Genomic DNA, 14,363 nt, shown 5'->3' on the forward strand with positions numbered 1-14,363 from the left:
CGACTGCTACGCATACAGCAAGTGGAGCTTAATTGAATATTGTCTTATAAGCCAGTGTCACTAATCCCACCTGGCACAGTTTGATCAAATCCTAAAAGAACACTGATGTGATTAGAAGCTTCTGGCTGTAAGAAAACAGAAAACAGCCTGTTTTTTCAGCGTCACAGTGTAAGATTATCTCTTATTTAATAAATGTGTCAAAATGTGCCGTTGCTGATTTGTTAGAAAGCTGAAATCCCCTAATGCAAGTGATTACAAAATACAGTGTGTGTGTTTGTAATGTGCAGTAAGTCTTACTTATGAAGCTAAGATCAGAGTACAAGCTAATTATTGACACAAATGTTCTTTACAGCAATCAGCATGTGCCTGAGAGCTCTGAGTCAGTCTCTATGCACCCTTTGAAAGATAGCTCACTATTATCTTTATTAGCTGTGTTGAATTATGACTCTTTATTTATTTATTTTTATTAATTTGGCTGAGATCCAAGAATAATCAAGCGCTTTTTGAAGTACGGGTTAAATTAATGAGCCGGAATGGCCTCGGTAGTAAAACAAGTATGTGAGGACATGAGTCAACCTTTGTATGTGTGAACGTTAGGGAGGGGTTGAGTGGGAGCAGAAGTACACTGGGAGTGAGAGATAGGGACGCAGGGTGTCAGATGGAGAGCGCAAAACCTCGAAGCTTCAAATGTTCCACTCTGCTCGCTTTGATCACTTCAGCCTCTTCTTCACCCACATTATGGATCTCTTATCAGTCATAAAGGAATGCATTATTTTCAAACGTGCGCTGACGGACTGACATCAGCTGTCTCATTAAGGTGGATTTTGGAATCAAGGTAGAAACCTTCAGTATGCTGAACCAGCCCAAATGTCACTTCCTCTTGTCTTCTCTCCTGTTTTCCTTATATTCTTGGAACAAGGCAACCTGCTCTCTTGGGAAGGGCAGGGATATTTGGCAGCAGCCCAAACCGGATCCCACACTCAAAGGGCAATCTTTTCTACATGACACCTTCCCTCTAGGCTTCCTCTGGGGCTCTGGAACTTCTGCTTTCCAGACAGAAGGAGCCTGGAACCAGAATGGGAAAGGTGCCTCAATTTGGGACAGTTTCACCCACTCCTCTGTCAGTGGCAGCTTGGACAGAGAGGCTGCCAATGTGGCAAGTGACAGCTACAACAGATGGGAAGAAGATGTGAAAGCATTGGAGTATCTAGGTGTAAGGTCATACTCTTTTTCTCTCTCCTGGCCCAGACTCTTTCCTGATGGAAATGCCAGAGGTCAGCCCAATACTGCTACTGTGAAGCATTACAGCTACCTCATAGAGAGGCTTCTGGAAAAGAAAATTGAGCCCATCGTCACTCTCCATCACTGGGACCTGCCACAGGTGCTGCAAGAGGATTATGGAGGCTGGAAGAACGAAACTGTGGTGGAACTTTTCGAGGAGTATGCTACTTTTTGTTTCCACACTTTTGGGAGTCGTGTTAGGTATTGGCTCACAATGCATAATCCCTACCTGGTGGCTGTACAGGGATACGGGACAGGAGTCCATGCTCCTGGAGAAAAAGGGGGACCTGCCACCTCTCTTACTGTGGCACACAATCTGATAAAGGTCAGTTACACATGGGGACCTAGCAGATTTTGTCAAATTTCTCACAAGTATGTAATTTTTACTCTTCGTGTTCCTCATCTGTTTTGGTTGCAACGCCAGCGATATGAAGAATATCTCCAGTTACACACATACACAAACTGTGTAAACTTTGAACTCTCACAGCTTTATCATTTTACGATAGACAGTGAATCTGTATATTGCTCGAGTGATTTTAGGTCAGAGGACAGTGAAGCAAGAAAGCCCTGATATTTCATTTTAATACAATCAAATTGGTCAGGGCGTATAAAACTAGTGCAAACAAGTGCAAAACCTGGCTGCTTGCTTTGTTTTGTTTTTTTGTTTTATCTCCTTGATGACTCGTCAATTTTATTTATATTGATTGGCTTGTGATAAACACGACAGTTAAAGAGACACTGCGGTCAAAGTCCACCACATCAGCACTTGTCTACTGGAGAAAAATGGTGTGTGTCAGGAAGTCGGGGAGACATGCCTCATTAATAATCACTTTCAGTTTACGCAAAGAAGCACAGATGGTGTACCTGCAGCGCCCAGTGAGCAAACAAAACCAAAAAAAATTCAAATAAAATAACCATTTATATGTAATTGTTTTCATAATTACTCTCTTATCTCTCATTTTCCCTCTCCTTATCCAGAATTAACTATGTTATGTATACCTGTGCTTTTCATAGAGACACAGTAAATTTTGCTGAGTCAAATAAGTTTATTTTACAGTGAATATGTTCATGAAAAAAAACAACAAAACTAAAAACATCACACTAATGTGTCTGCTGTTATTTCCAGGCTCACGCTAAAGCATGGCATGCCTACAACGCCAACTTCCGCACAACTCAGAAGGGTAAAGTGTCCATTGTTTTGGGCTCCCACTGGGTGGAACCTCAAAGAGGCAAAGCCATTGATGCAAGTGCTGAGCTCTGTCAGGAGTCAATAGAGGCAGCACTGGGCTGGTTTGCCAGTCCCATCTTTGGTGATGGGGACTACCCAGTCTCTTTAAAAACCAAGCTTGGGGCTCTTCTGCCAGCATTCACCCCTGAAGAGAAGCTCTGGGTGCAGAAGACAGCTGACTTTTTCGCCCTATCCTTTGGGCCTAACAACCTCCGTTTGGGGCAGAGTGTAATCAGCTACGGGCAGACGGTGACTCCAGACCTAAGACGACTCCTGGGCTGGATAAAGTTGGAATATGGGAATCCAAGTGTCTTAGTAGCTGAGGGAGGCTGGTTCTCTGAAGCCACTGTAGGAAAGGAAGACACAGTGGGCATCTATCTGATGAAAAGCTTTATCAACCAAGTCTTGCGAGGTAAGCAGAACGCTGGGAAGAACAAATAAATATGAGTTAGACAATAAAGTCATTGAGACACAAACATTTGTCTATCTTACTCTATTATTACTTTGTTTTCTTTCATAGCCATTAACCTTGACGGTGTACGGGTGTTTGGATACATGGCCTGGTCTTTAGTGGATGGATTTGAGTGGAATTATGGGTATAGTATTAGACGAGGCCTTTTTTATGTGGACTTCAGCCAACCAAACAGAACTAGGAGCCCCAAGAGCACCGCTCAGTACTACAGAGAAATAGTTAATGATAATGGCTTCCCAAGTGATGAAACCTCGCAAGAGGTGAAAGGCTATTTCCCCTGCAACTTTCACTGGGGTATTGCAGACTCCACTTTACAGGTAACATGACTTTATGATTATCAGCTATGGAAGATGCTCAATAATGCTCCGGACGCCTAAAGAACACATTTTAATTGTATTGTTTTGTTTTGTTTTTGTAGGTCAACTTCTACCCTTTCTCCCCACAGTTTACTGACCCTCATTTGTACAGTTGGAACTTGACAGGTGACGGATCGTTGCATCAGGTCCCAGGGGTGAAGCTCCAGACCAGGCGAGCACAGTGCACAGACTATTTGGCTATCCGTGATCATCTTAACCTGCTGGAATCGACAAGGGCATCTCACTATCGCTTCGCTCTAAACTGGTCTCTGATTTTACCCCAAGGAGACCTCTCTAATGTAAACACAGAAGCTCTGAGGTAAAGATGCGCACACACACACAGTGACAATTCAAATAACACAATTCATGTTATACCTGTAACTTTACCTGAGTCACACCCCGGTTATTGACAGAGCAATTTCGAGTTCATACGCACTTACTTTGCCTGAATCAGTCTCTCTGTGTCTACACTCTTTACTTTTACAAAGATACTACCGCTGTATCGTGACCGAACTCAAGAAGCGGGATCTCGAGGCTCTTGTGGTTATTTATTACCCAACACACCGATCTCCAAATCTGGGTTTACCTGTGCCGCTGCATGCCTCAGGTGGTTGGCTCAATTACAGCACAGTGAACGCTTTTCAGGAATATGCAGCACTTTGTTACCAGGAGCTGGGTCCCTGGGTTCAGAACTGGATCACTATTAATGAGCCAAACAGACTTGTAGACGTTTATTCGAGTGGGGAAGACAAGCATCTGGCAGCTCATAACCTTCTTCTGGCTCATGCAAAAGCCTGGAGGTTATATGAGAAGGAACATTACAGTCAACAGCAAGGACTGGTATCGTTAGCACTACATGCTGACTGGGCCAAACCTGCTAACCCCTTCCTGGAGTCACACACAGTGGCAGCTGAAAGATTCCTTCTGTTTGAACTTGGTCGCTTCTTAGACCCATTGTTGGGGACTAGACGTGAGGAGAAGCACAACATGGGGGACTACCCACAAGAAATGAGAACGTATCTAGAAGAGAGAGCTCGAGTAATGGGCCTTCCTGGATCTCCTCTTCCTAATTTTACTGAGACTGAGAGAGAGGAACTGAGAGGGGCCTTGAGTTTTATCGCACTAAACCATTTTACTACCCGTTTGGTCTCCCCGCGTTCCCACACACAGGACAGTTTTCAGCAGAAACCACCTCCTGATCATGACTGTCTGATTCTTTCTGATCCAACATGGCCCTCTTCTAGCCTGCGGCAAGCTATTGTGCCGTGGGGCTTGCGTAAGATGCTAAAGTGGGTTAGCCAGAGGTATGATGGAGCTATACCTATCATTGTCACCGGGAGTGGGATTGACGATCAGGCTCCTGTTGAGGATAAACTCCGGCAACACTACCTAAGGAGTTACCTGCAGGAGGCACTCAAAGGTAGGGCAAACATTTTAGACAATTTTCTACCTCAGTCCAGGATGTGTTGTGTAACAATATTTGGCAAGAATCAAAATAGAGTCTGCAGTGTTCAGGATGTTGAGACAGAGATACAGTTCCACATGTGATACAGGCTTAATGACCTTATTGCTTCCTACTATAAAAGCTTTATATACTGAGAAACCATGAAATCCATAAAAGCAGAAACGAGGGACGAGGACAAACAGTGCCATAAAGGCCATATTGCCCTTTATGGCACTGCCCTTTATGACTCACCTGTATTTGCACATGGAAGCAGTGTAGTTTTCTAACACAATAAAAGCCGTGTTTTTTAGATAAAGTATTCATCTTACTTTTCTGTTGTTATATTTCTATTTCTTTGCAGCTTACCATCTTGATGGAGTCAACTTGCACGGCTTCTACGTGTGGAAACTCCAAGATCGACACGTACCACAGTATGGCCTCTTCACCTCAGCCCAACACCAATCCAAAGCCAAAGCCTCCATTAATGTGTACAGAGAAATCATTGCTCTCAGCGGATCCCCTAACAATGACTCAGTGCAGCCCTGCAGGTTTAGCGAGCTGCATGAGCCTTGCTCTATATGCGCATGGATGTTCACAAACAAAGCAATGCTGGTTTTTGGGGGGTGCCTCCTAATAACAGCTGCAATGCTGGCAGCGCTAGTGGTTTTTGTCATAGTCACCAAAAGAAACCAAAGACATGGCAGAGGAAAAGCGAAAGTTGGGTTGAGCAGGAGGAGAAGAAAGGAAGGAGTGTGTTTGTGTCCACCTGGTGTAAAGCGATAACACTAGGAAAGACTGACTCATTCGTGTGTCATAAAAAACCCTGTGGCTCACTGACTGGGAAGGGCAACGACTTGTGTACGCTCCATTTGTGTCTGTTTCTGCTCATGTGACGAATGTGTGATTAGTTGTGTAAAATGTAAATAAAAGCAGAATGCAATGATTTGCAAATCTCATAAGTTTTATTCACAGCAGAGCACAGGAAATATATTAAATATTTAACAGTCCATTAAGATCTAGAAATCGAGAAGACCAGCTGTTCATCATTTAGGAGAGGAATATTGTCCCATTCATGTCTGATATAGCATTGTCTTGCTGAAATATGCAAGGCCTGACGTCATCTGGACGGGATCATATGTTGCCATAAAACTGTATATACCTTTCTTGTTTGATGGTACTTTTCCATACGCACTAATACACTTTCATACCATATGAGATGCAGGCTTTTTAAACTGAGAGCTGACAACAATACGATACTATTGGATATGTGAAGATCACGGGTCTTGTCTCTTGCACATAGGGATTTCTCCAAATTTTCTGAATCTTTTGATGATATGTAGTATAGATCAGTAGATATTCAAAACTTTCTGTATTTTACCTTGAGGAAAAATATTCTGAAATTGTGCCACAATTTGTAATCACAGTTCTTTTCCAGAGTGGTGAACTTCTACCCATTTTTACTTCTGAGAAACTGCCACTTTAAGATGTTCTTTTTATATCCAGTCATGTTACTTAACTGTTGCCAATGAAGTTAAACAGTTGTATCATGTTTCTCTACCTGTTTCTTAGTGGTACCACTTATTTTTCCGGCCTTTTGTTGTCACTCTCCCAACTTTTTGGGACTTGTTGCATTTTCACAAAATTGTAAAGTGTCTCAGTTTAAATGTCGGATATTGCCAAATCATTGCATTCTGTTTTTATTTACATTTTACACAACATCCCAATATTTTCAGAATTGTTTTTGTGAAGCTATTTTGTTTTATTGTTTCTACATATTTAAAAGACTGTAAAATGGCAACAGATTTAATGACTGTTGCAGTGAGAAGCTAGGGCATGTGTGAGTTTTTTATAACCTTACGTAAGTGATTACGTCAGCTCTATGTTTTATAATAAACAAATATGAGAAAACATACCAGTGCAAAACATCTCATAACAATAAAATCTAATAAAAACATGATCTCAAATCACCAATCAGTTTTATAAAAGTGGCTTTCTTTTCATAAGACAACAAAGGCATTTATTATAACATGTTTTTTTCATAGACTGGATGTTCATGGGGCAATGATGCCCCCTAGTGTGACTGTTTGCAGGTATGATGAAACACTATGAAACACTTCTCTGTTATTTGTTTAAAAAAACATGCATATTTCTCATGTGTGTCCTGTGATAAAGCAGTGTGGCTACAGAATGGGGTTTGTGTCTGATTGCTGCACAGCGCAGTTTAACTGACAAAAAAGTCACAAAAGCACAGTGGGGTACTTTTGGTGTTATTATATATATACATACATATACAATATTATACATGAAGATTAAAGATAAGTATTCCACCCTGATTACAGCATTTAGCCATGTTAGTCTGTAAAGGTTTGCTGATGCAGATATTTAAGACTATAACATAGTAGTTAATTTTGATCTGATTTTAACTGGGTTTTGACTCTTTTCTGAAGATATAATGAAAGTCCGATTTGACCAAAACGGAGCATAGCATTTTCCTTCTCATTAATAAACATATATTTTTTAATGTTCCTATATAAAAATCACTTCTTTTTAAAAAAAAATAAAAGATGTAACGATCTTGTTTCTGATAAATTACGGTCCTAGGTACTTTGGACTATTCGTTGGGCTCATTTCAAACAAGTTACATTTGACTGATTGGTTTATAACTTTGTTAAGTTTTGAGTTATTAGTAAAAAGAATATTTTCGGTCTTCCTCAGATGAAGTGACAGCTTATTTTCCTCAAGCCAAATGTTAAGAGATTCTAATTCCTGACACAATTTGATATCCTTAGGATTTGTTCCCACTAACTCTAAAAGCAGAATTAGAATACAGCTAAGCAGGATCACATCTGAATGGCCACAGTGGCCTTTTAGTTGTTTCATTTTTGTTTTTTATTCTTTCTACACTTTTTCTACGCATATGTTTGTGTCGCCAAAATGCATAAGAGCTTTGCTCTGATCATCAGATGAAAACACCTCCTCATTTCTGTAATGTGTTAGAGGCAGTTTTCATACTGCATGTGGTGCTTTAACAGTAATAGTTATCAACAGCAGAGTTGTCAATTTTGACTAAAAGGAAGTTATCACATTTTACTGATTAAATGTAACCGTAAATGCATGCCCCCCACGGACACCCTAATATATTCATTGTAAGCCGATGAACCAATAGCAGAAGGGATTCGGGATGGCAATACTGATCACATGACCCCTCTCCTCCAGACTGCATGCAGTTTGGTATTAAAATGTTTTCAGTAGCCCCAACCATTGTGTTCTTATACATTTGAGATGACAGGCAGACGTTGAGACATTTTGGCGAATTATAACTTTGTCTAAATAGCGAGGACTGACGGCGCTCGGCGGCCAGCAGCCTTCCTGTTGTTATTTTTCAGAGTGTATTTAAAACGTGCAAAGGTACTGTAGGCAGAGCAAGCTAGCTTTAGCTTACGTTAGTCAGGTCGGACGGCGACGAGGCCCAAGCCGGACGGGAACACGGGTGAGCCATGGCTAACATCGCAGTTCAGAGGATAAAACGGGAATTCAAGGAAGTGCTTAAAAGTGAAGAGGTGGGTTGTCATGTTTGCCACTCGAAGCTGTGGCTTTAATTCTTTTCTTTCCTCTTTCTGTGACTGCGGGGCTGAATGAGAGTGACGCGTCGCTGGCTCAGCTGTCAGACTGCTAATCACCGAACTGCTAGCTTGAGCTAGCAGCCTCGCCGATAGTTATTAATACACCACAGCGTGGAAGATAAAGCCAAGAAATTAACTTTTGCTCCAATTTGGAAGCATGACCGCATTAAATCATCCACAACTTCTTGTTGCTAGCAGTACTCGGTAGCTTACCATGCCTTCTGTGATGGTAAAGCTAATCGGGATAGCCATAGCAAAGAGTGTAAGGTGGTGTCCGCATGTTTTATTGAAGGTGTTCTTTGCACATTTACCCTGTACAAGCTCTTCCCTATTTAGATTAGTGTGTATATCAAACCTAAATCCAAAGGATTTGCGCAACAAGTTGATCAACTTTAGTTAACGCCTGTGGGGGGTGTTAACTTGTGCTGCATAGTCTTGTTTTATATTTGGTGACTTAACACCTTGCGTTTTCCTTTTCTACTTAAGCCATAACGCACATTTGGTTTTCCACCTTTCAGACTAGCAAAAACCAGATAAAGGTGGACCTGGTGGACGAAAACTTCACAGAACTTAAAGGAGAGATAGCAGGGCCACCTGACACGCCATATGAAGGTGAGGAGCTTTGGGGGACACGCTCTCGGCTCTCGTGAATACATGGTTGCATAACTTTTGTGATATTTATCATCACTGAGAAAAGGTTGATCCTGAAGTCTGCCAAACTCTTTAAATGCTTGAATTGTTCTGTATGATATCCCCATATTTTCTTCCAGGAGGTAGATATCAACTAGAAATTAAAATCCCAGAGACGTATCCATTCAATCCACCCAAGGTAGGGCTCAATGTCTCCTTCTCATACAGTATGAAATACTCTTGAAAGTATTCCCCTCAGAAGTTCTCATTTACTGTAAGAATCCAGCAATGCTTTTCTTCTGCGTTTTTCTCATCTCAGGTTCGGTTTATCACGAAGATCTGGCATCCCAATATCAGCTCAGTCACAGGTGCAATATGTCTGGACATTCTTAAAGACCAGTGGTGAGTAAATGTGCTCCAAGATTCTTGACATTCTTCATCTGTCAGACATCCATTATGAAATATTTTGTGAAATTTAAGGCCAACTGCAGGTTGCTTCTAATGCCTACATGATCAACAGTTGAAATTAGCACAAAGCTTTTGGATGGTAATTTAGGGAAAATGACTAGATATAAATAGGATTAAATAAAAGATTGTTTAATGCATTTTTTTTTTTAGTCATAATATTTAGGCCTTCTAAGAAAACTTGCAAGTGTCAGAGGCCACGGTGTATAGGTACTATAAATAGTGGTTGCTTTAAAAACTGCGTGCATGTCATTTCAGGGCGGCAGCTATGACACTGAGGACAGTTCTCTTGTCATTACAAGCCTTACTGGCAGCCGCAGAACCAGATGATCCACAGGATGCTGTGGTAGCTAATCAGGTGGGTGTGTATTTATGTTTTCACTTCTTTTCCTGCTTGAACATGATGCATCTCTACTAGCAATTGTTACTAAATATGTATTCACATGTATACCATACTACAGACGTGCCTCATAGTGACTAACAGTACTACAGTATTGCTGTAATTTGGCTGATATATATGCAGTATGTTATTTATACTGAAAATTGAAAAAATGTGGGGTCATTGTGTAATTTTGTAGCGTTCTATTTAACTATTTAGCTACGTACTTTGAGGCCTGGTTGATTCTGCACCTTCTGATCACTTGCAGTGGAGAGTGTGTTCAGAATATATCAGTTTTGTTTTTAGCCACTTGTGTTAGCTTTACAGTTTGAAGCCCTGGATTCTTCCCTCAAAGACACAGTTTGGTGTTTTCTTACTGGTTGAGCAATGTTCAGTGGTATACCAATACTGCATGTAGGTTTAGTTTCTTTTTTGGTTGTCATAGTAAATAAAGTTTGCTACCAAAAACAGAGTATTATAAAACATGATCATTTTGGGAATACAGTCAAAATTTTAAGAAGAAATGAAATTGTATCCAGAAAAAGTCAAAATGTACAGATTTCTTTTTGTTTATGTGCTGAAATAAAATTTTGTGTAACTGATTCTGTAATATGATTTCACTAACTCTCTAATCCACCTTGTAGAGGGTATAGCAGCCATGCTCTAATCTCCACATATAGGCTTTGTTTTTTCTCAAAATGGTATTTTCTTAATGTGGCCCTAATACTCTGTAATTTACTGGGATTTTTTAGAGAAAAGGAGGGGAAAAAAGGCCTCCCAAGCCCTTGGACTTTACATTATTTTGGCTTTGTATCAAATACTTTTATTCTTCCCATACACGGAAAATAGCAGCCAAACCCTGTAAAACTTGGCAGTTGATCCCTTCAAAGTTGATCGCAGTTATTTTTTAAGTGTAGGAAATGCATTATCCTGCGATCCTGTGAGAGGTTAGTGGGCAGTGTCTTGTCTTTTTATTTTAAAAGATTTCATTTTCTAGTAATCAGTGTAGCAATGGCATCCAGCCTATAATCTTTGGAAGGTATGTTCCTTCACCAGCTATTCCAGTTTTATAGTTAATAGCTTTTCTAGTTAACAAATGCAATCCTACTCTGAGCACATTACTAAACCTACTGTTACTAATCACTTGTACAGTTAATTTATCCTTTGGTGAACAAAATGCACTCCAATGAGAAACAAAGTAATGAAATGAGGTTAAATAAGAGGAGTGGTATAAATGTTTTTGATATGTATATCACAACAGTGAGTTTTTCTTTTTTAAGTTTACACTAAAAAGCGTTTCAAAGTTGATCGTCTCTTATAGTACACCAGTTTCAATGGCAAAGATTAATTTCTGTGATGTACAGTAACGGAAGTATCAGTTCCCTAAAATTGTTTATGACTAAAGAAAACTTCTAAAGTGCATCTGGGTAAACTTTAAAGAATCATATTACCATGTGGGATAGGTGACTCGTCAAAGCGCGTTAAAGGGATATGAATGCGCTCCCTATATGTATTTTATTACCCGACCCATCTACCAGCCACAATTGCATCAAACGATTTCAATAATAATCATGTTTTAACATTCACCAGACGTGAAGTTTGTGGTCTTGTTTTGTTTTTGTTTGTTTTTTTCGATTTTATTCATGAGATTAGAATTATTGTATTGCTTGAAAAAAGCGTGACATACTGCGCTGCTTCATCATGACTACATTCCTGCCTCCTTCACCTTTGCACTGTGGTGCATACTTGAATGCTTCTATTTTGATAGAGGTGCTTAACCTTCAATTTTGAGGAAGTGGAACTGGCAGAGAAAGAAGTCTAGTAAGCAGAGCTGATGGCAAATGATTATGCTGGTGGCCCTGGGAGACATAACTTGGTGATTGTCAGTACACACACCTAAAAGGACAAGCATCCTGATCATACTTCTGCTAACCTAAATCGACTTTAGAAACTGAAACTTCATAGCTAGGGACCTGGCTCTCCTCACCAGCAACAATCCTCTACATGTTAGTTGGATTAGCTTCAAAGAGAAGTTGTTTTCTTGCTGTTTGAGGTAAATGCTGAAAATGCATTTTTGCAAGTATTGATACAGATCCTCTAGAGAGCAAGAGATAAATGTCCTCACCATTGTTGGGTATTACCAAAAGTTTCCAATCCCCCCCCCCCCCCCCCACCCCAAAAAAGAAAGAAAAGAAATTGTATTAACAGGAACCTGCGTCTAATGTCTTATTCACTTAGCAGCTTCGTTGTTAATAGTTTATAGTGATGAGAAATCTACACTCTAAATTTCAGCTGAATAATGCCTACACAGCATGGAAACAGAGCGCTTGGCAGAATTGGCTACCTGGCAAAGTACAGCTCTACCACTTCCTCTGGCCCTGAATTATCATGTTAGTAATTTGTTGTGTACAGAAGAGTGACTATAGCACTTGCCCCAAAATATATGTTAATTGTGACACTGAATATTTAATTTCTTAACACAATGCCAACATGGTGCTTTTTAAATGTTTCAAATCTAGATAATTCTTCTCTTGGCATTGATGACCTATATACAAGAGTTTCTGTTATGGAGGGTGGTGTGCATTATTTTAATTCAAATGTAAAGCTGTTTTTTCCATTTGTTTTTACCGCGCAGTACAAGCAGAATCCAGAGATGTTTAAACAGACAGCGAGACTCTGGTCTCACGTCTACGCAGGCGCTCCCGTCTCCAGTCCGGAGTACACACGCAAAATAGACAAACTCTGTGCCATGGGCTTTGAAAAAGTAAGCGTCTCGAAATCTTGTCTCTCCTGCTTTGAATCGCGATGTGAAACTCTCGCAGAATAAATCAGCATGTGTGACTGGTTTTGTTTTCCTCCGCAGAATGCAGTAATAGTGGCATTGTCGTCGAAATCCTGGGATGTGGAGACGGCGACAGAGCTGCTGCTCAGTAACTGAGTACTTCTGGCACCTCCTTCATCTTCCACTTAATTCCAGTCTCTCCTTCCTACCAAACACATCCTCTCTCTCTCTCTCTCTCTCTCTCTCTCTCTCTCTCTCTCTCTCTCTCTCTCTCTCTCTCTCTCTCTCTCTCTCTCTCTCTCTCTCTCTCTCTCTCTCTCTCTCTCTCTCTCTCTCTCTCTCTCTCTCTCGAATTCCCACTGTCTGAAGGCGTCTCTTCCCTTAATGTACCCTCTGTTTTAAAGTGGACTCCTCACATCTACACTCGCCCTCTTCTCCAGCCCCGCCTTTATCCCCTCTGTGTTTCATCTCTCATCTGCACACGTCACCATCTGCTGTACAACACTCCAATCAGCCGCTCTGTGAGCTCTTATCTCTGGTTTCTGAATTCATTCAACATTCCACTCAGAGCTACAATCAGAAATTCAATCACACCTCACCACCTTTGAAGCAAATGCCAGACTTAAGACCCCGCCCACATCCGCCAATCTCCCAGCTCTTACTGGCTCTGTGCAAGAAGCAGCTGACAGCAGCTTATCCTTGCCTATGCAGTGCATTTTACTTTAATTTGTGAAAACTTTGGTGGGAGAGAGTCAAGCCATTTAGGGGAGGGGCTCTTTTGGACCTGGTCCTGATTTAACGCACTTTTGGGCTGTTTTTTCTGGACAAGGATTAAGCTGAGATTTTGAACTTTTCAATTGGAGACTCAGTCAAAACTTTCTTGCACTGTTTCCAAACCATACCTTAATCCCTTCACTATCCCAAAATAAAAACTTAGTAATGTTGGCGTCATTTCTAACAGCATAGATTGCTGAACAGAGAATTTATAATTTTAGGTGTAATATTAGGATTTTGAGAATAAGTTACTGGAAGTATCTAATTACAATCATAGACATATTTGTTATATTGTGGGAGTTTTCAGGGCAATAACAGTGCTTTAATTGGACATAAAATTGAGGGGAAAGTCACAAAATGCAACAAAGTAAATGCAGAATGCGTGCATCAGCTTATTCCGTGTTCTAGAAATCAGTTCATCAAGTGTCAAAAGGTGTTCACACAGTAGCCATATTCATTTTCATGCCATGTTTCACCCTCTTAAGCTGTTGGCAATTGACCCAAAATCCAGGCAATCTTCAGTTACTGTCCTCACAACCTGTTCTTCACTTGGCTTACTTCCTTTCTTCCTTTACCCCCACATTTTTTTATTTTTATTTTTTTTTTTAAGAAAAAAATCGTGTTTTATTTGGATATGACTTCTACAGGAATACATTTTGATTCTTGTTTTTAAACGGAGAGAAAATAAACGCATTCAGCAGTAACACAACCTGTCACAAGTCTGGATAAAAAAAATGGTTCAAAATGATAGAAAAATATAGCATCAACCTACCTAGGCCAACAGATAAAATGTCAATGATTCATCTGTAAATAAAATATTGAAGTCTGTGTAAATTAATCCACCCTCTGTCCTTTCTCACGCACACCACTTGACAGTAATGTGAAGTTCAGTTTTAATGGATTTTTTTTCAATCATTTGTGGCATTTTG

At 40.4% G+C, this 14,363-nt stretch overlaps 2 protein-coding genes across 4 annotated transcripts; both read left to right on the forward strand.

Annotated features, from left to right (window-relative positions):
- Positions 1 to 662: 662 nt before the first annotated feature.
- Positions 663 to 6,956, forward strand: klb (klotho beta). The gene is made up of 6 exons (XM_086313541.1): positions 663 to 1,606; positions 2,408 to 2,921; positions 3,030 to 3,298; positions 3,400 to 3,656; positions 3,826 to 4,757; positions 5,143 to 6,956. The coding sequence occupies exons 1-6, from the start codon at positions 851 to 853 to the stop codon at positions 5,562 to 5,564; spliced, it is 3,150 nt and encodes a 1,049-aa protein (XP_086169667.1). The 5' UTR covers positions 663 to 850; the 3' UTR covers positions 5,565 to 6,956.
- A 1,030-nt stretch (positions 6,957 to 7,986) lies between these two features.
- ube2ka (ubiquitin-conjugating enzyme E2Ka (UBC1 homolog, yeast)) lies at positions 7,987 to 14,268 on the forward strand. 3 transcript variants are annotated; one of them, XR_015131799.1, is made up of 8 exons: positions 7,987 to 8,341; positions 8,923 to 9,016; positions 9,175 to 9,233; positions 9,354 to 9,436; positions 9,758 to 9,857; positions 12,514 to 12,642; positions 12,742 to 12,879; positions 12,984 to 14,268. XR_015131799.1 is itself a non-coding variant. In XM_086313606.1 (7 exons), the coding sequence occupies exons 1-7, from the start codon at positions 8,279 to 8,281 to the stop codon at positions 12,814 to 12,816; spliced, it is 603 nt and encodes a 200-aa protein (XP_086169732.1). In that variant the 5' UTR covers positions 7,987 to 8,278; the 3' UTR covers positions 12,817 to 12,927. The 3 variants fall into 3 exon arrangements, 1 of the variants encoding a protein (XP_086169732.1); XR_015131798.1 differs by having other exon boundaries at positions 12,994 to 14,268; XM_086313606.1 differs by lacking the exon at positions 12,984 to 14,268 and having other exon boundaries at positions 12,742 to 12,927.
- Positions 14,269 to 14,363: the final 95 nt, after the last annotated feature.

This window comes from Aulonocara sp. 'chitande type north' Nkhata Bay, linkage group LG2, assembly GCF_057382095.1.
Source record: "Aulonocara sp. 'chitande type north' Nkhata Bay isolate Kocher_YH1m ecotype deep benthic linkage group LG2, A_spYH_male_GT1.1, whole genome shotgun sequence".
NCBI lineage: Eukaryota > Metazoa > Chordata > Actinopteri > Cichliformes > Cichlidae > Aulonocara > Aulonocara sp. 'chitande type north' Nkhata Bay.